This window comes from Lissotriton helveticus, chromosome 2_2 (assembly GCF_964261635.1).
Source record: "Lissotriton helveticus chromosome 2_2, aLisHel1.1, whole genome shotgun sequence".
Classification (NCBI taxonomy): Eukaryota; Metazoa; Chordata; class Amphibia; order Caudata; family Salamandridae; genus Lissotriton; species Lissotriton helveticus.
The window spans coordinates 254,962,946-254,985,331 of record NC_136060.1 but is presented as its reverse complement, the minus strand read 5'-3'; the positions used below and the strand labels follow the sequence as shown (position 1 = coordinate 254,985,331).

Sequence of the window (22,386 nt, the reverse complement as noted above, 5' to 3'; positions counted from 1 at the left end):
TAGTAATTTGGAAGGGGTAAATTAACATGAGGTTGAACCTCGTGCTAATTTACAGAAAACCTTAAATGCATTTTTGGAAGTTGCATGTTACACACACACACACATGTCCTTGGGACGTGTGTGTGTGTAAATTGCACTTAGGTTTAATTTCAGGGGTGCAGGGAGGGGTTCTTTGGACCCCCCCCTGCACCCTTGAAATTGCATTTTCAATTTGCAAATCGCAAATTGAAAATCGCAAATTGTAAATGCCTTCCCATTGATTCCTATGGGCCTTTTGGCCCATAGGAATCAATGGGAAGGGTTTTCCTTTGTGATGTATTCCTATAGGTTCTGTATAGATCCCCCTATTCCTGACCCTATTCTGGTTAACAAATTAACTAGCAGCCATCCCATGATTAAGCCAGACCACGGCACAGGAGCGCGTTATCTGATTAGGTCATAACGCTTGCCATCTAATTAGACAAGCAATATTCCTCCAGCCCCTGATAAGGCATACGGAGTTCTCAAAACAAATCAAACCTATGACAACCTGGGAAAATCCCTGCGGCCATTGTTTTAATTTCTCAAAGAACTTCAGTAAAAGAATGTGCTAACGACCAGCTCGTATGACATCCTTATTGATGTATCTATGTCCATCCTTACGTCAATCTCGGCACCTTACAGGTATAAATATTACCGACATTGCCTTAAGCAAACACACGCGGTGGTGACGAGATCGGAACAGCGACACTTGCCGAAGCCCAGCAGAGAGCGAAGCCCACTGGCGCTGCCCCGCCTTCCTGACGCGCTGAGAACGAGACGCTGCCTTTCTCCTGCCGAGAAATCCAGCTCCGGCGCTTCCGAGCAGCCCTTGCAGGCAGCTTGGAATATCGAGACCACAGACGAGAGATACCATCCCTCAACCATCCTAGATCTCAGGTACAGAACTGAATAACCCCTTGCAGAGAATTCTTGAGTCAGTCACTTGGCAAAACAAACTTAACTCAAAACTGCTACTTTCTACTCCAGCCCACGTATTAGGCTTAGGTCAGGTACACCGGGGTAGGCGTGGTTAGAAGCACCAGTTGAGTACGATTAGTCGAATGTAAATGTGTATGTACATATTTTATCCATTTTAAATAGCATATGGCTTAGAAACCATATCAATGCTTTTACAGTATTATTTCATAATTCTGCTTTTATTGTATGCACTTTACTTAACCATAAGTATTGCGATAATATCGATTCATTTCTCTTGTACGAGAAAAGAGACTGATCAATAAATAACATCTTTTATTGAACACGCCCGTCTCTTCCTTTTCTCTACAATCTGGTGAAACTAAGAATGCACGTACTGACTGAGTAAAATAAGTTGTCTTTTGTTTTCACACGACTCTAGAGATACACTCTTGATTAGGGGAGAGCAAAGTTGTCATGTTCTATGGTTGTCAGAAACTAAATCCCTTCTTGTCTATCCAGGGAGGTTCAATTCCTCCTTGCCTATTCGAGAAAGTTTCTAGTGAACTCTGAGCTAGCTGGCAAACCCAAAACTTTAAGTCTAATATCGACAGTAGACGACCTAGTTAACGTCTGGTCTAGGTCTATACTATTGGAGGTATTATTCCAATGCGCAGAGCCTATTGGGATAATAGGAACTACACTACACCTTAATTGCGATTCGCAAATTGTGAATTGCAATTAAGGAAAATTACCGAATCGCTAAAAAAAAGCGAATTATTCATGCATTGCTGTTTGCGAATCCTTAATTTTCGCAATTAAGGATTCGCAAACTGCAACATTGATGCATGTGGCCGATTAGTGATTTTTGAGTTTGGGGAAAGGAGAATGTCTGTCTTTGAAGTTCTATGCATCATTCGATTATTATATGTCACTGTACTGCTAATGTAAGGTGACCGTAGTTGGTGATTATTATTTGTGTTGGATCTCACATGATCATACGCACTTCCATTTGCATAGATTTGTTTGATGCTGCGGCTAGGGGGGGGGGGCTTATATGCTTGTAACTGTATGTTGTGCGATGGTGACAGTTATTCTTGCCTACAGACCGCATTTTTTTTTCTTATTATGTCACATCGCAGGGTTTGTCCCTTGTAGTTTCTTGGCCACCCTGCTACGGTAGTGTAGTGGGCCGGTACTCGTACGTCCCCATGGGAAATTTCCCTGAAGTATTCTGTTTTGTGTTCTATCGGGGGGGACACTCTTCAACCCAATTGGGGGGTTGATGTGGGTGGGGGGTGAGGGCGAGGTTTGTTTTGTATTGGTTTGTTGGTGTATGGCCATGGTTGGATTAGCACAGGGAGTAAAGAGACATTCATATGTCGGATGAGACATATGTGATCTTACTGACAAACACAAGACTAGAGTGAATTGTTTAACATGGAACATACGCGGACTCAATGATAGTAGAAAATCCCGGTTGGTGCATACATACCTCACCAGACACGGTATTGATTTATGCCGGTTACAGGATACTACTCTCCGCTACAGTTGGGTGATAGGGGTGAAGCACTTATCGAGAACTATATCGGACCACTTGCCATGCCTGTTGACACTCTCTCTACCTAATACTACACGGAGGGAATTCTCCTGGAGGCTGCCCCCACAAGCGCTTTTAGATGAGGCGTTTAAGGAGGAAATACGCACTGATATAACTGATTACTTTACACTCAATACGGGGTCCGTCGACACTGAGGCCGCGCTGTGGGAGGCCTTCAAGTTGGTCATTAGGGGACAATGCATCTCTCGACAAGCGGGTGTCCTTAAGGCCATTAGAACCACCTTGTGTAATATAGAGACTCAAATCAAAGACTTGGAGATGTGTATACATGCTGGGGGCGAGTCTGCTCTTCTGGCTGAGTAGAAGGTCAAATTGTTAGAATATGAGGAGGAGGCGCAAAGGGAAGTGAAGTTCCTAGGGAAATGCACGGAAATATGGTGAGGGGGACAGACCGGGGTGAACACTTGCAGGTATGCTTCGGGCCCCGCGTTCCACGGCTATGTTCCCAAAATCATTGAAAAGGAGGGAAACCCGTTCAAGGGATCTTTAGCTATTTTAAATGAGTTCTCATCTTTTTACTCCCAATGATACACAGCCATAGAAACCGAATGTCCGGAAGATATGCAGGATTTTTTAGATTCATTGGCACTGGTATGGTTTAATGACAGGCACAGGGAATATATGCACCTACCGTTCACAATAGAAGACGTCACTAATGTTATCAGCCTTTAGATAAGGCCCCTGGGTCAGACTGTCTGACGACCGCCTTCTATAAAACCTATGTGGAGGACCTGGCGCCCAAACTCCTCGCGGTAGATGGGGAAGCTCACAAAATGGATATACTACCACAGTCTATGCGCGAAGCTATCATTCTAACCTTACTAATGCCGGGAAAATCGGAAACTAATCTAGACTCCTACAGATCACTGTCGCTTATTAATGTAGACGTTAAAATACTGGCAAAGTTAATAGCGAACAGGCTGCAACCTATGCTCCTCATGATAGCTTTACCGGATCAGTCGGCCTTTATACCCGGGAGATCCACCTCTCACAACCTTAGAACTGTGTTTTCAGTTCTCCATTATCTACTCCCTGATGTACAGGCAGCGGCCGTTTTTTTAGATGCAACAAAGGCCTTCGACTCACTTGAATGGTCCCATCTCTTCAGGATTTTGGAAAGGATGGATTTTGGCCCCCTTTTTCATAAATGGATAAGACTGTTATACACAGAACCGATGGCTAGGGCACAAGTGAATAATCTAGTTTCTGACCCGTTCCAGATTACGTGAGGTACGCAGCAGGGGTGCCCACTCCCCCCTGTTATTTGCCATTGCGATGGAACCATTAGCTGCACGTATTAGACAACACTACATGGACAAAGGTATAGGATTTAACGCTCAAAGTCTCTTGATATCGCTATTTGCCGACGATGTCACTTTGTATATTTTGGACCCTGAGCGTAATCTGGACATAGTGTTGAGAGAATTCATCAGATTTGGTGGTCTTTCAGGTAGAACTATAAATTGGACTAAATCTGTGATTTTCCCCTTACAGATAATACTAAGGCAGTAACCTCAGAATTCCTGTTCAAATGGGAAAATGATAAAGTGAAATATTTGGGAATTTGGAGAAGTCGGGATCTACAAGAGATATGGAACCTAAATTATGGTAAAGGCATTGTATGGTTGGAGGAAAAGATGGCTATATGGGCCAAACTCCCACTGTCACTAAAATCGCATTGGCTAAGATGATTGTTCTGCCTAAATTTGTATATCTTTTTGTGAATCTACAAATTCTACTTACCCAATCCTTATTCAAGATATTGAGGTCCCTATTAATATTTTTGATATGGGCGGGGGGGCCAGGCCCGGGTGTCGTGGGAGCTGTTGACTTTGCCGACCAAGCAGGGCGGGCTGGGTGCTCCGGACATGTGCACAGGTGCAATTTCTACAGTATTGGGTACACCAGACGCCATTTCAGCCTGACGTAGCAGTTGAGGCGGATGCCCTCGGGTTGCCATGCGGCCATGCCCTATATAAGTGCGTATTCATTCATTCTTTCATCCTTGTCAGGTGACAGTGTACCAGACCTATAGACATTCCTTAAACTCTAAGATGGGCTTGGGATGGGTTACGTAGAAGAGCGGGTGCTCAGATATTGTAGGCTCCTACTATCCCCCTGGCACAGAATCCTATGCTACCCAACATCCGAGATGAGATAAACAACAAAGTAGCGCAAGTGATGTCACTTCAAACATTTGCTGATATTTATCCGGGAGGGAGGGGGGGGCGGGGGGAGTTCAGAGGCCCTCCGAGGGCAGAGGAAGGACAGAGTGTCTCTTTCGGTGAGACATTTTTATATCACAAAATTCGAGCAGCCTGCCGTCGGTTACACTCAGACTTCCCAACACAGCCAACCCAACTGACTGCTTTGGAAAACTTAGAGTACACTATCGCCACGCAAGCTTATCCTCAGACTATACACTCATATGAAGACTGATGCCCCCGTGGCAACCTCCAGTGCTAGACTTAAATAGAATGATGAGATATCGTCCCCCTTTGACTGATGACCAGTGGTCGTATTGCTGTGCTCAAATGACTGAATTATCACCTAACTACAAGCTTCAGCTAATTCACATCAAATGTATACATCGCTACTACTGAACGCCCATTGGTTTACATGGAATGGGACTTGGGGACGATGACTGTTGCTGGCGTCCACTGCCTCTTTTCTTCATATGGCATGGGAATGTCCAGCCATTACTGAGTATTGGTTCCAAAATTTTGAGTCCATAAACCAGATTCTGAGTCTAACGTTGCGCCCCCCCCCCCCCCCATTATTGGGACTGCTAGGGTAGTTAGAGACACACACGTTAAAAAATGCAAACTGCATGTGCTAATATTGCTGTTCGCCAAACGTCAGATAGCTCTGCTTTGGGGAAAAGGAGGAAACCCACGACCAAGGACTGGGTAAGAGAGGTCACGTATGGACAGACTCAGCTGGCCATGTTCTGGGAGCTAATGCCACCTACCTCCAGGCCCAGAGAGATATGGGAACCATTTATTGACTGGGTTCGTGAAAGGTCTATTGGTCCTTATGAGGTGGTGGACACCGGGGTCAATGCTGGTCCTGTGAACCTAACTGTTTGACTCAATTGGGAGATGGAGGAGTTGTTTTTATCTTTTTTTGTGTATGGCATTCAATGAGCATTGTGGGGGGAGGGAGCATAGTATACTACTGTCAGATTGAGCACTGTTACGTCTGTATGTTTACTTGTAAACAAATATTGTCTCTGCATAATATGGCGGGTATCGCAGAGTTCACTACACTATTGATTAAGGAAATTGTTCTGTCTAGTGTAAGGTCGTAAGATTGGCAATTTACACATCACTGTTTTTGTCTTTTTCGATTTGTATTGTATCAATCTTGAAAATCAATAAATACAAATAAAAAAAAACGTGTGCAGAGAACACTGAAGACACTGAAATGAACTGGAGTAGCACATTTAAAGGTTGTGTTCTGTATACATAGGCCTCTCTTTAATTTTACGGATCAGAAATTTCAAATGACTTTCATTTGTTACAGACCGATAAAGGATTTGATAAAGCAACGTTTGAGAAACAGATGTCGGTGATGAGAGGACAGGTATGTTTTCCTTGAAAGTTCCTATTCTTTCTATGACACTGTGTTGTGTATTGCTGCAGGTCCTGCCTTCTGATGCCTTGCCTCAATGATAGGCAATGAAAAATTTGAAATTCTATAATGCATTCACTGACCTCACATTGCCATTTGTCAACCCACTACACCCTGCCTACGTCAATCCTCTACACCCTGCCTACATCCATTTTTTATCAGCTATGGCAAGTCCTTAGTTATCTGGCTGCATCTCCTTTCCATTAACATTCCCATCAACAGAGGATCCTTCATAGATTCACATACTTAAATTAGTTCATGTTAGGCTGGAAAGTTAAAAATGTTAAGTCAGTAGTGACAAAAAAATACAGCAATTTAACATGCATCATTTACATTCTATCTACCTCATGTTATGACTTTTAAATTTGCCAATTTGGTTGCTTCTCTTTAAGCTCCATCCATCCTAGAAGTTTCATTGCCTCTTCTGTAACCCTAGTGATTAAGGAAGTCCATAGAACTCCGCTCCCTGAAAAAGAATTTCTGTTGGTACAGCATAGTCTACTTCAACTGATTGACCTGCAGCTTTCTAAAGGCTGCTTATTGGATAAGGAATAATAATTACCTCTTTTCTTTCACCTTAGTAGCTGCTTTTCCTTTGCAACTTGCACTCTTTCGTTGACGGGAAAATAGCCTGAGATATTTGAGAAGGGAGATGACTGTATGGGCAGGAGGCTTCCAGTTCTGAAGTTGAGTTCACTTGTTGCATCTAAGATTTTAGTTTTCTTGCATTAGGGTTACTAAGTTTGGCCTTGTCTGCCATTTGTGAGGAATATATAGGTGCCACCCAGGCGAGCTGATGTCTGTTCTTTATTTTTTGAGCCAGTCAGCGCAGATCTGGGAGACTGGTTTTTCTACTTTTTTTTAGGATATCCTCCTGGGTGTCAGGAATAGGGTATCTAGGAATGCGAGCTTCAAGCCAAGCAGTGCCTGTCATCAAAAGAGGTCGGTGACCAACCTGCACCTTGTTTGCCTTTGGTGCCTCAAACAGGGCAATGACCGGAGGACCTGTCCCACCATGCACTTGAAAGGCTTGAGGAAGCAATCCCTCAAGCTTCTTGCAGCTCGCTGTGCAACAACACGACGATCAAAGTCCTGATCGAAGTTGCGGAGCCGGAGGTTGTCAACACACTCCAAGTTGTTGAGCCACTCTGGTAAGCCCAAAGATAAGATGAACTCTAAGCGTGCTTTGACTTTTCGTCGGCTGACAAGATGAGGGAGTTTCGCCACTCGAGGCTTGGCTCCACGGTTGAGCCAGCGTCTCCCCGAGTTTTCGGGAGCTGGAGCGATGCACCTCATATTTGTGTGTCCCGTTCCCTCCGGCGTGCCTTCGGGCACCAAGGGTACAGAAGGGATGTCTTCTGGATTCACGCCAGTTGGGCTCCCAGGATCCACTGTCGGATCTGGACCGGCGCCGGTCGTACCACCTCAACCTTCCCCGGCACTGTTCCAGAGGCCCGTACTCCAGCAAACCCTGGCGGTGCCATCCCCTTCCTTAGTCCCAAACAAGGAGCCATAGGGGTGTCATCCAACGCTGACTGGTGTCATGCTGTCCAGGCTGGAGTCTGAACCCTGTTCTTACGGACTGGGCCGCTGGGAGGAATGAGCGGGGTGACTGGACCCTGAAGTATGCCAGCCTTATGAAATTCCTATGAACTGGTGTGAGGATTTGGGTGAAGGCCGTGGACTGAACACCTCTCCAGATGTTGGTATGTTTTCTCCCCCTATCGTGGCTACGGAGCAGAGCTTCATTTGCAAATACTTAGTTTTCCTTCGGTGGCAGTCAAGACTAACACCTTGACGGGGGCGTGGCTCAGCCAGCGATGTGGGCAGACGCGCTCTGCTGATGCTCCATGGTCGGGCTAGCACTTCGCCCGCTCTTTAGCGCCGATCTGGGTCACCGAAACACCGAACCGGCATCGGATGGTGAGCTGCACCCGCTGATTCGCCCCGGACCCGACAACAGTGGCTACGGTTGGGGGGGGAAATCAAAAGCAAAGCAACAGGACCCGGGCCGGCCGTAACAAGATGGCACCCGTCTGCTCTGACCCGCAGACTCAGAGCAGCGTGGACCACAGCTGCCTTTGCCGATAGCGACAGGACTTGGCGAGCTGCCGCAACCACTCCCAACGTGGGGTCGTTAAACCACAGATTCGCGGCGTGAACTCCGGGTTGCGGTAGGGCAGCGGCGATTGAGGAAGCCCTTCATCTCTCGGCGCCTGGACTTAAGATGGCGCCCGGGTCCCGGGCAAGCCAGCGCAATTAAGACCGCGATCCAGCGCCCCCCCCATGGACACCTGCTTCCACTGAGCCAGCGGTAAGAGACAGCAACAGGTGGAGGGCAGATTGTGGACCCTCTTCTTATTCTGCTGTCCTTTCCCCGAGGCTGCCAGGACCCAAGATGGCGCCTGGGACCCACAGTAAGCAGAACTGATGAGGCCACAACTTGGGAGCCCTGCTGGTCATCTCATGCACACGATACTAAGGTGAGCCATTGGACCCCTTATCACAGGCAGACCGGCTACGACGACAACTCTCCTCCTTCCCTCCTCAAGACTGTGAGCCTCAGACGTGCCTAAAATGGACGTTGCCTGACCCTAACATGGCGATGCCGTAACCTCTGCTGCTGCTCAGCCCCAGCCCTCATACCCCACTGAGGGCGCGCCAAACGAACAGACTGTCGCCCTAGTGGGGAACCCTGCTCACTGACGCCGACATGCGCAGCACCACACGACCCCCCACAACCTGTAGGGAATTTGGGCGCAGTGGCACCCGGATCAGGAGCTGCCCTCCATCACGAAGATCCACCGATCTTGAATGATTCAGCGTCCTACTAGTTGGCACCAACCGCCAATCGGACCTACGCCTGTCATCCTCCATGACGTCTACAACACAAAAAACCCTTATAATCGTCACAATGGGGAAACCAAGGGCATCCCAGCACACCCACGGTGCCCGAGACCACCCCTGAAAACATGCCTACCACCAGGACGGTGGCCACATCTACCACACCTCAGACAGACCCATCAATCTCTGACAAGCTGGATCAAGTACTGACGGCCATCAAACAGTCTAGGATCTCTATGGAGAAGCGCCTAGGCACCCTCGCAACGGATATCAGCCTCATAAGGGACGATCACTGCAAACTTGCAGGCAAAGTGAAGGAGGGGGCGAGGGAACTTGCTGCAATGCAACCCACCATCAAGGCACATCAAACAATGCTACAGGATGTCCTGAGCCGCCTGTCCACCATTTTCGACTGTATGGACGACTTGGAAGGGCGCCTGCGCCGCTGCAACATTCGCGTGCTGGGTCTTCTGGAAGGTATCTAAGGCACGGACCCGCTGGGAGACATGGAAACTTTAGCGAAATCATTCACCCCTGCAACGGAGAGGACGGCGTTCTTCTCTATTGAATGTGCCTACAGAGTACCAGCCCGCAAGCCTTTCGCCAGCGAAATTCTTGCATTTTCGGGATCGAAATGCTGTGCTCCGAGCGGCCAGACAAACAGGCCCCCTCCACGTGGAAATAGGGCAGATAATGGTGTTCCCGGAATATGCATGAGTGGTGCAACAGCAAAGATCTTCGTTCCTCGAAGTAAAACGGCTGCCTGTTCTGCATCACCCTACCACCTCATGGAAATACACGTAATAGGGTACCTGGGACATATTTATGGGAAGCAGACGGTAACGCATATGCTCCTCACACCACAGGGAACTCACGGGTCACTAGGTCCCGACAGGCACAGCCTATCGAAACAAGCACTGACGATATCACATGGCTACAAAGACACAGAATACTGACATCAACATCCTAACTCTTAAAGCCCGTGATCTTCCCACGCCTCGCAATTGATATGCTGTATACTCCTACACAAAGCTCCAAAACGCCCGAATTGCGTTCCTACAAGAGACGCACCTCACTAACACCGAGCTACGGAAGCTACAGTCCAAATGGCGGGGCGCGTCCTACTCCGCTTATGCATGGGAAGCACTGATCTGGATCCGATCAGGGACCCACTTCCAGGAACTTAGACGGGTGGTAGACAAGGAGGGCAGATATGCTCTATTAGAGGGCCTCCTCAATGGGCACTTTGTACTGGTGGAAAGTATATACCCCCGAACGCAGAACAGGACAAGTATTGGGAACATCTCACCGGGGTACTCGCTCAATTTGCCTCCATACCATGGATTCTAGGAGTCGACTACAACTGCACACTAGACCTCACATTAGACCATTCCACCCACACACTCAACCGCCCAGAAACAAACAGAACGCTTCAAAGCCTGGGTCACACAATGGGCACTTACCGACGTATGGAGCTTGCAACACCCGCAGACTAGGCTATATTCCTTCCACTCCGTCCCACATAACCTCAGAGTCTGTCTAGACAGATTCTTATGCTACGTGGCGGTTTTGCCTAAAGTGCACCACACAGACTATATGGGGAGGGTCATTTCTGACCACGATGCTCACATCCTGCACTTAAACTGGAGACCCTGCACCCCCCAGTCCCTACATGGCGCCTCCCACGAGAATGCCTAGCAGATCCAGTCTTCACACATGACCGGGGCAAAGTATACAGGACTACTTTGCACACAACGTAGGGACAGCATCCTCCACATTGATAGAATGGGACACCTTCAAAGTGGTAGCCCTGGGAGAATGCATAAAACAAATAATGGGAGTAAAACGGACCCTGGAGCAAGCACTCACTAAAGCCGAACAACACCACGCCACCATTACTAAACAGGATGACATGTCTGAGGAAGCAGCGACACGGGTCGCTGAGACCAGGACAGAATACATGACGGCTTGCGTCGACCTCCGACGCTACAACTTCAGGTCATATACAACTCGAATGCACAAGGAATGCAATAAAATGGGTACCTTGCTAGCATGGTTAGCAAAACAAGACAGCGGCACGAACCCCATTACTGAGGTAATAGACCCCCATGTTGACCTGGTACGGTCCCAAGACCAGATCCTCTCAGCATTCCACCAACACTACTCAGAAGTATACCGGCACCCAACCCTGATCGAGCAGGACATAATAGATCACTTTCTCGACCCCCCTAACCATCCCTGTGATTACAAGGGAGGATAGTACATCATTAGAGGCAAAGATACAGCCAGCAGACATTACTCATGCCCTACGCTCCTTGGCTCGCAACAAGGCACCGGGGCTAGACTGATTCCCCTTAGAATACTACAAGACCTTCTCCTCCCTTCTGGTCCCCAGATTGGCGGCGATGTATGCCTCAGCATTAGACACTGGTGAGCTACCGAAATCCCTCTGGGAATCGGTTATCGTGACCTTCCTGAAACCCAACCGTGACCCACAATTGCTGGCATCCTACCCCCCATCACGCTCCTCTCCACTGATTGCAAGATCCTAGGCAAGATAATAGCGGATAGATACACACAAATAATTCGGCCCCTGGTACACACCGATCAGTGTGGTTTCGTCCCGGGCAGAAACACATCCCAGAGTATACGCTGACTATTCCATGTCCAAGATCAGGCGAGCGTCACTCACCCCAGAGCGGCCTGCCTTATTCTAGACCTGGAAAAGGCTTTCGACACCCTCACATGGCAGTACCTCTTGTCGGTTGTACAACGAACAGGGCTTGGCCCCACTCTCTTGGCATACACCAGACTCACCTCGCATGTTCGTATAGGGCGCTGCATCTCCCCAGAGTTTGAGGTGCAGCGCGGCACGAGGCAGGGCTGCCCACACTCGCCTCTGCTTTTCGCCCTCGTGGTGGAACCACTGGCTATACGGTTGTGCCGGGAGGGGGAACAATGGGGCATTCCCATAGCAAATACCATACACAGTGTTTCTATGTATGACGATGACAGTCTTATATTTTAGAGACATCACCGAGGACTTGGAACCTATCTGGGCCACACTGGTAGAATTTGCAGAAGTTTCCGGGTTAAGTGTAAACTAGGAGAAGTCTACAGTGTACCTGCTGCACCTGAACCTTCCCCCCCGGGTCGTCAGACTAGGAGATCAGACCATTGCTTGGAGCGCAGACGCTCCCCGATACCTTGGGGTCCGTCTCTCACACCCCGGCCGACATTTACGAAGGTAATCACTGTAGGGCTCTGGCTGGTATTAGATCCTCGGTAGGATTCTGGCCTCCCGTTAGCTCCGATTGGCCGAGTGGCCATCGACAAAATGATGAGGGTCCTGCGACTACTATACTACTTCACGACCTTGCCAAAAATCCCACCCAGAACCTTCTTTCGAGACTTAGACTCCTCTGTTCACGGATATGGGGGAAAAGCAGACCCAGGATAGCACTAGTGAAATTACAACCACCAACAACACAAGGAGGACTGGCCGCCCCATCCTCTGAATCCTATTTCCTACCAGCACAACTGCAGTGGTTTTCCTACTGGATGGCAGGCAGACACATAGGGGAGACCTACACCACAAATGGTCCCGTGCCCATTCCTGAACTCCGGCCACTACTTCTACCGGGCACCAAACCAAAGCGTACATATCCCATACAGTACAAGTGGCACGCAAATGCATGCAAAGGATACACCGTATGTCATCAGGGAGGCCTCCATATTCCCCCCTCCTTCCGCTGGTCGGATGGCCCAAACGTGAACACTACTATACACCTAACACGCTACATACATGGACAGACTGTGGTATCACTGAAGCGGAGTCGCTATTTGAAGATGGCCAGCTCAGGCCCTTCCAGCGACTGATAGAGGACCATGATCTCCCTGCCGGTCAGTTCCTACTCCACCATCAACTCCTCGCAAACTATCGCCAATACCATGACCTTGCGACAGGTGAACCAGCCACGCACCCGGTCGTACACACGATCTTACACATGGGAGTGGGACGACACTTGGTCACCTGGATCTATAAAGCCATCAGGGAACTCTGGAACAAACCACTAGAGACTCTACGGGCCACCTGGGAAGATGAATTTGGCCGCTCTATACACAAGAAAGAATGGGAAAGGGCTCTTAAAATGCACGATTCAAAAACATATAGTTCTATATCCCACATAGAGCCGACTTGACACCAACTCGTCTCCGCTTTTACCCCGACACCCAGTTCTTATTCCCCAGATGCCAATCGCGGGCGGCGGACTTCTAAGACATATTTTGGAGCTGTCCCACCTTCCAATGATACTGGCAACACATTCATAAGAAACTTGAGGACCTCACCGGGCTTACATCTCGGAGTACGTGGGAAGCCTGTGCGTTGGGTATCTATCAGAGGAGGAAACAACACAAAGTACCCCTTATATTTGTCTCACTGGCCATTTTACTGGCAAAACGGAACATAGCCATGCACTGGCGGTCCCCTACAGGCCCTCCGATTGCTGCATGGGTGGGGGCGGTACACAAATGGGCATTGCCGGAGGAAGAAACATTACGAGAAGAGGCAAAAGGGACATGCAAACCCCGTATATCACTGGACTGGGCTATCCTATTGAATCAGTTCAAACAATCACTAACCCATTACGACCCGTAGAGAGTCCCACAAGACACACAGTCGCCACAGTCGCAGTTGCAGTCCGCGAACACAGATGCCAGACCTCCCGCAGTACAGAATTAAAGTCACTAGGTATTAGAGCCGGGCTCCACGCCTTAAGTGTAAGCTGGACCCCCAGAAATAGACCGACCGCAGGTACCCTCACTTCGCCCCTGGTAACTTGTGGAACCCCCATTCACCGAGACACACGCCTCCCTAAGTCCCCATCCGACACATGTACCCGGAATCCCATGAACACCCCCCCACCAGTTTTCTTCCCCCAGTTAAATTTAGAAATGTTCCGTAGAAAGATTACAATAGTGACAAAACAGAACTATTCACCGCACGAATAACAAAGCATTATGATAGCAATAAGAGTAACTGTGTTCCGAAGAAGCGTGTTTCAATGCAAAATGTCACTGTAAATGTAAAATGTCAATATAAACATGGTTGAAAAAAAAAAAAAGACTAACACCTCGACTGAAGTGCTTCACCCGGGAGTGTCCCCATCTGAACCACTTCTCCCCTTTAATGAAGCATGTACAGATGCCCTGCTTGGGACTTGGTCCCAGCCAAGCACTGGGGCTCCTGTGAACAGGACTATTGCCCGCCGCCACCGCCCTGCTCCAGGGGTTCCATTATTCCCTACCAAACATCCCACCCCAGAGAACTTGGTGGACCAATCCCCCACCTCTCAAGTAAATCTTGGTGTATTTTCGACTGCCCTGCCGGACCAGGAATCCAAAAAGCTGGATCATTTTCGTAAGAAAGTGTTTTCTCTGCCAGACTGGTATTGCGGTCGGTGAACAATGCTTGTCTTTTGGGCTGTTACACCCACAATCTGTGACACGGTTGCGCAGGTGTGTCCAACGGTTCCGGAGGAGGCCTGGGCCACGCTCTCGCAGCCTGTTGCGGACAGGAGGGATGCAGCCAAGTTCACCATTCCCTGTGGACTAGACACCACTGACTACCTAGGCAGAGCGGTTTCGTTGATTGTGGCTTTGAGAGACCACGCCTGGTTGAGGACTACTGGTTTTTCTGGGCATGTGCAGGCATCACTCTTGGACATGCGCTATGATGGCTTTCGTCTTTTCGAAGACCATGTGGATTCCGCGCTGGGGCACTTTAAGGACCTCTCGGCTTTGGCCAGGTCCTTGAGCCTTTCCATGGCCCCTCTTCATGCTCAATTCACCTTTCGCAGCCATAGAAGGGGCATACAGATGCATCCTTACCTGTACAGCGCGAGCTTTCCCACCTTTTTGTGGCTGCAAACCCAGCTCCTCCCAGCCATGTGGGTCATTTGGCCCGCAGTCCACTCGGTCCACCAACCCTCCTTCAGCCGTAGCCTCTAAGTCTTCAGAGTCTGCCTGCTTACCATCATGGCTACCCAGTGAGCGGTAAGATTAACAATCGCCTCAGCCACTGGTAGGCCTTAACATCGAACAGGTCGGTTTTTCAGATTATCCAAAGGAGCTACTCCCTTCCCTTCAAGACTACCATTCCCTCCCCTTTGAGACTACCCCTGCCTCCATGCCACCTGCTTACAACAGGTGGATGCCAAGAAGTGACAGCTCTTTTGGCCAAAGGAGTCCTAGAGAGTCAAGGAGTTATAAAGAGGGTGCAGACGCCAGAAGTGGGTCATGGTTGTTATTCCCGCTACTTTCTGGTGCACAAGAAGGACCTGCATTCTCTTAACTATTTTCTCAAAAAGGAGAAGTTCAAAATATTCACTCTGGCTCAAGTCCTGCCTGCCCTGGAATCAGGAGACTGGATGGTAGTGTTTGACTTGCAGGATGTATATTTCCACATTCCCAACCTGCCTGCCCACAGGCGTGCCTGCGGTTCATGGTGGGCCATGAGCACTTTCAGTTCTCTGATCTCCTTTAACCTCACCATTGCTTCTTGGGTGTTCACCAAGGTGATGGTTGTGGTTGCAGCTCCTCTGCAGCGATCAGTGGTGCCATTCTTCCTCGGTCTAGGTGACTGGCTGCTGAAGGTGCGCTCACCCCGGGCTGTCGTCTCCCAACTCCAGAATACGGTGGACATACTGCTTTCTCTGGGTTTCACTATCGACGCCGAAAGTCAAACCTGGGCAATCTCCCCGGCATGGTCCAGATCTGAGAGGGATCTGCAAAAGATCTGCAGTGTTGGTTAACACCCCACGATTAGTCAGCTTCAAACTCCTCTCTTGTCCCCAGCCAGATTGGACAGTATTGACAGATCTGCCACTCCTGGGAAAAGGCACCCATTTGGGAGAGGTGAAGATCAGACGACTCTGGTCTCTAGCGGAATCCTGCCTCTACATCAACCTGTTGGAGATCCAAGGTATCCGATTGGCATTAAAAGCCTTTCTATCCCCTATCCAGGAAAGGGTGGTGTAGGTGTTCATGGACACACCACCACCATGTATTCTTGAAACAAACAGGGCAGTATGGACCAATTGTCAGGAGGCCCTGCGTCTCTAGACATGGCTGGAACAGCAGGGCATATCCCTGGTGGTTCAATATTTGGTGGGTTCCCTGAACGCCAAAGGGAATAAGCTCTGCAAGCATTGCAAATCACAAATGGCGTCTCCATCCGGAAGAGGTGCGAGCTCTCTTTCAATCGTGGGGAGAGCCTTGTTTAGATCTGTTCGCCACCAATAAGAATGCACAACGTCACCAGTTCTGCGCACTGGAGATTCCAAGGCGGCTCACACTCTGAGATGCTTTTCATCTCGACTGGAGGTCAGGACTCTTGTATGCCTTTCTGTCCATATCACTCCTGCCTAGATCTTACAATAAGATTAGGAACGACCAGGTCCAAGTCATCTTTGTGGTTCCGGTTTGGGTATGGAGAGTCTGGTATCTCGAGCTGTTGAGCATGGCCTTTGGTCCTCTGATCAGGCTACCCCTTTGGGAGGATCTTCTGTCGCAGCAGCAGGGAAGGGTTCTCCACCCGAACCTGTTAAGGCTCCGCCTTCTTGCGTCGAGAATGAGTTGCGCCTGCTGTTGGGTAACATTTGTGGCATGGGGTTCAGAAAGACACATTGATGCCCTTTCTGCCCCCTTTTCTCAGGTTCTTCTGTTCATTATTTCCCTTGCCTAGCAGGGCTCTGCTCTGGGCACTGTTATGGGACATCTTTCTGATGTCTCTGCTTTTCTTTGGTTGCCTAACCAACCGTTGCTTTTCCAGTCCCGTACTGTACAAAGGTTATTGAAAAGTTTGCAACATATGTTTCTTACCACTCATTTTGTTATACCCCAGTGGGCCCTCAAACTTGTCCTCACACTCCCTTTGAGCCATTACACAATTGTCTATCCAGGCTCCTTACTATAAAGACAGCCTTTCACGTGGCTATTACATTTGCCCAAAGAGTCAGTGAATTTCAAGCTTTGTCATACAAGCGTCCTTATCTTATCTACCCAGATAAACAGTTGCTTCGTGCGGAAGTTTCCTTTCTTCCGATAGTGGCCACTTCATTTCATGTAGGCCAATCCATCAGTCTGCCTTATTTTTTAGTCTCTACTTCATCCCTCTAAGGAAGAGGAGTGACTTCACTGTATGGAGCGCTGTAGTTCTACTTGACCGCACAAGAGTTCTGGGTGGATGTTAACTTTTCGTGGGGTATGTCAGAGCGCAGAAAGGACGGCCTGTACAGAAGAGGACCATCTCTCGATGGATCATTCTCTGGATCAAAATCTGCCATGCACTGGCTAAGAAGCAACCCCCGGAGGGTTTGCACGCTCATTCCACCAGAGATAAAGCTGCAACCACTGTTTTACCTCGCGGTGTTCCAGTCCTGTACATCTGCCAGGATGCAACATGGGCTTCCCTGCACACCTTTACGAAGCACTAATACCTGGACAGTCAGGTCCATAGAGATGGGCACTTTGCCCTTTCGGTCCTGCAGGACTTCTTGTGTGAAATTGGTCTGCAGACCCACCTCCAGGAAGGTATTGCTTGGATATTTATTTTAAGGTAAGGAATCTGCGACTAGAAGTCAGTGTACTTCGGGGCCCGATACTTCTGGCACTGAAAGTTGCAAAACGTAACTGACATCAGCGTGCCTGGGTGGCGCCTATACAGGCACCACAAGCGCGTTTTCCAGCGATAACGAAGCCACACGGAGCTGATCGACAGCACCTACCAGCACTCCTAGTACTGCTCACGAAAAATTTCAAGATCCAGGCTGATGCCTGGGGACGGTTCTAAGGTAAGGAATCTGTGGCTAGAGAGTCTCTTCCAGGTAAGTCTTTACCCAAGGTAAGAAACTTGTTTTTCTAGTAATGTTCTGCCATTTCTTTTTGCAGATAGTGATGCATGCTTGTATGCTTGTCCTTACTTTAAAAGAGGAAAAATCAGTAAGGGTCTCAACAATAGCCATCTCACTGTAATCTATACTATGTTATTTTATTTTGATTTTAATGTTGAATTATTTATTTATTTATCTATTTATTTTTGACTTGAGGTATTGCGACGTTAACCCACCAGGCTTTTTTGCACCACAAACTATTTGCAACTTCTGTAAATCTACCACATAACCAGTATTTCTACTGGGAGTTGTAATGTGCGACAAATCAAGAGATCAGGGTACCAACAAAGGGTTAGAAAACAGACTGTGTACACCATAAAAAGAATAATTGGCTGTTGTACAAACAAGAACACAAACATAACACAAAGGGTAGGGCATATATTGATTTAAATAAATCAATACCTTACTTAACATATGGATTTGCAATGCTTATTATTGCTCATCATGAGAAAAGTAATGCAATAGCTATAACTAAATGCCTCTATGACCATAGATTTAAAAGTTTCTTTCAAAAGAAGGGAGAGTCACTTGCCTCCTTTTCTGATCAACTAATGAACCGTACTCTTTATAACCATTCGATTTTGTGGGTCAACAAGCAAATCAAAAATGCAATCAATTGAAAAATAATCGGTATTCAATTATAGACAATTCAATGAAAGTGGATTATTTCATTTTTCTTTTGTTTTCATAAATGTCTCAATTAAAGTACGTGTTAATACTTTACATATTCATACATAAAATGAGACGATGCAATGGCTATATACAGTGCAAGATTCCAATACCAGTTTTTCCTACTGCTGACTGGAATCTATTTTCCAAAAAAGACTCTGAAGTGACTCTCGTTCGTGATGTTGTTGTCGCTGCTCTGTGTTTCCTTGCTTTGTCAGATATCTCTACTTGATCCGTCGCTTCTGGAATTCATGCTCTGGCATTTTCTTCCCCCATTTTGGCGCAATCTGATCCAGCGTTCTGCTTTCTCTCTTCGATTTCCGTATTACCAATAATATTTCTTTTCCAGATGTGCCACAATTGTCTACAGACATTGTTGATTTCCAATTTATATGAAGCATACATTTGAATATCCTCAAAGCTTTTATTGGCCACATTTTTTTTTTCAGAATAGTTAAAGCCTTTTGGAGCTGAGACATTGTTGAATAAGATCATGTGAACAGACGTAACAATATGTATTCCTAATATGCAGGAACAGTGAAGAAATCCTTGCACAAGTGCCCTTGTGCAACGTACGAAATGGAGGTGCTTATTCAGAATTGCATCACCAACAACCAAAAGACTGCTCTGGTCACGGTGCGTTTCAGGGGCCATTCTTCTGTTACAGCAAAGCTAGGGCAGAGTGAGGTCGTGTTTCAATGGCTGCTGAGACTGAAGCTGGCTGGAGCATCTGGACTTCTTTGTCCATGAACCACCAGGTGGAATCTTTAACACCAGGACAGGTGAGCTCAGCTGGTGATGCCTGACGGATCACAAATGGCGGTGGTATCCCAAGGTGGCCCAGGGCATCTTCCAACCGTGACGAGAACTGTGGTTCGATCTTTTCACCACAATGTCCATGCAGTATCAAACTTTCTGCGCATTGGTGTTCCCAATAAAGGTCTCTCTCTAGGAGAAACATTCAGCTTTGAGTGGAGTACAGGGCTCTTGTATGCCTTTCCATACCTTCCACTGCTGCCCAGAAAGCTGAAGATTAGGAACAACCAGCCAAAGTCATCCTAGTGTAGGCAAGATTGAGCTACTCTACTTCTGGGCATGAGCATCAATTCTCTGATCAAGCTACAACTTTGGGAGGATTTTCTGTCGCAGTAGCAGGGCACAGTTTAGCACCCAAATCTGCACAATCTACTTTTCTATGCATGGAGATTGATCGATGGGGGCGTGGCTTGGATGCCAAAGCTAGAAGAAGCGTAAGCACTGAGCTCCGCTGCAGGACCCCGCTGTTCTCCTGAATACTTGACTGACCCCTCCCCACGCGCCAATGGGGACGGGCGAAGTAAAGGGGAGCCAGCCCGGGGTGTTTTCGGCCCAGAAGACATTGACTATAGGCGAGGAGCCACGCGATACGCCGGGGAGCATAAAATGGCGGCTCTGAGGGCTGTGCCAGCTCCGGAGCGACATCGCGGGTGGGGTGCCCAGCCGATCCGGACTTGGTGATCTGGCAGCGGGAGCCCGGGGCAGAGACGGTGAGCCCTGGGGCTGTCGAGCAGAGGGCTGCTGCTCGATCGGCGCTGGGCGGCGGAGCGGACACGGGTGGGAGGCGGAGCTGAGGGAGAGGCGAACATTGTGGTTGGAGAGGGAGAAGCAGCCTGCGTTGGCGGGCGCTTGTGAGCCCGGGAGACCTGCTGTTCTACTACGGGGCCAGGGCTGCTGACTCACAGGCCTGGAGCACCCCGCACCCCCCACACCCTCCCCCCCCCCCCCTCCCCCTGCCCCCTCCCCCACCCAGGACTGCCCCGGTAAGATAAGGGAGAGCGAGGCAGCAGCTGGGTCCTGGGGCCGGTGGAGAGCGGGAGCCAGTTGCCCCTAGACGGGGCGAGGCAGCAATACTGGCACTGCGAGGGGCAGAGGAGGCTGGAAGGCACTGGCACACAACGCGCTGCGCAGCACAAGGCGAAGACCCTGACCTGGACCTCCTGTTGACCACCGCAAGGAGGCATGAGCGACCTGGCCCAGAGACACTGCGATAAGCCTTGGTGACTCGGTGAAGGCTTGGGCAACGCGAGGAGGCGGCTTAACACGTGGGGCACGCTGGTGGAACGGGGGGCGCGCCGAGAGTGGCGACGGCGAGCCTTGGTGGCGCTACAGTGAGCTGGAGTGGCGCTGGAGGGCCCCTGTGGCGCAGTGAGTCATTGGGAATTGAACTGTGGAGGATGGGGCGACCTCCAAGCTCTGGAGACGATTCAATTAAAGGGCCTGCTGTTGTTGAAATGCCTGGCTGGAAGTGACATTGAAAGGGGTCGAATTGAGCAGTGGCGTGGCGCTACTTTTCCTGGTTCGGATCGGTAACTGCCGCCTGCAAGTAACCGGGTGCTCCAGTGGGACGGTCCCTACGGGAGGGTTTCAGCGATTGACGCCATGGGAAAGCCCCGAGGGAGAAAAGAGAAAGAACACACACCCTCTGACGCTCAGGCCCGCCCCAGGCTGAGCAAGAGCTGCATGGATTGTCGCAGGACCCGGGGCTGCAGCGGCAGCTCGACAAAATCCTGGTTGCTATAGCTGATTCTCGCACAGCCCTACAGCAGGACATCGCGCAGGTGGCGACTGGGCTTGGCCTTCTTCGGGCTGACCACTCAAGATTGTCAGATAGGGTCAAACACGTGGAGGACACTGTCCAAGAGTTCGTGCCGGCGCAGACCTCGCTGGCTGCAACGATGGTGGGGGCATTGGACCGGATTGCAGCGCTGGAAAAGCGTGCTGAGGACGCGGAAGGGAGGAATCGGCGGGCGAAACAACATCCGAGTAGTAGGCCTGCCGGAAAAAACGGAGGGATCGGATATGGTGAGCTACCGGGAAGGCTGGCTGAGAACGGTGGTGGCCCCCGAGGGGTTGTCTGCTTTTTATACCCTGGAACGTGCACACCGGGTTCCCGCGAGACCGCCGCAGCAGGGGCGTCCTTCCAGACCGGTGGTGGCGAGCCTGCTGCACTTCAGGGACAGGGACTTGCTTCTCCGGAAAGCACGCACGGACGGCCCTTTCCAGGTTGATAATAAGGTCACGCTGTTCCCGGACTATTCCTTTGACAACCAGAGGCGCCGCGCGTCCTTCCAGGCGAACAAGAAGGAATTGCGGGCGGAGGGGATTCAATATTCCCTGTTCTTCCCTGCTAAATTGCGTATAATCCTGGATGGGAAAACCCACTTTCATGACACGCCGGATGATGCGTGGGCTTGGCTGGAGTCCTACAGAGCTGGCAAAGATGGATTGGAGCAGGAGGCACGAGAAATGGCTGCGGATTCACAGCCCCGCAGGTCGCAACGTATACGGCGCCGACGACTGGGGTTAAGGAAACCATCTACCTCGCAAACGGAGCTGGAGTGCAGGGGGGCATTGGAAGCGGTGACGGTGATATCCGGCGAAATGCTGCTTACTTCCCTCAGAGGCTCTGGCTTGGACACTGACAAGGGTCAATCGGAAGCGGACTCTACAGTGTCGGAGAGTGTACATCTTCCGCTGGTCACCCCGGGAACGACGGATGGACTGCTAGATGAGTAAACTGTGTGGGCTGTGTAGTGGGGAGGGAGCTGATGTGCCTGGGTGCTGCAAGTGATAATTGGGGTGGGATAGTGGGGAATCAGCTTCTGGGTTTCTTAGGCTCTGGATGTCTTTGGGCGACGCTTGGGTAAAAGGGGAAGGTGTGGGGGGCGGTAGGGTGACTAGGGTTTTGGG

The 22,386-nt window shown here is 49.5% G+C and overlaps 1 protein-coding gene across 1 annotated transcript in view; it reads left to right on the top strand.

The window, feature by feature from the left end:
* The window catches only part of PI4K2B (phosphatidylinositol 4-kinase type 2 beta), a 336,223-nt gene that overhangs the window by 286,924 nt on the left and 26,913 nt on the right, over positions 1-22,386 (top strand). The window contains exon 9 of the mRNA XM_078678379.1: positions 6,083-6,142. Within this exon, the coding sequence (XP_078534505.1) occupies positions 6,083-6,142 (60 nt within the window). The remainder of the gene's footprint in view (positions 1-6,082; positions 6,143-22,386) is intronic.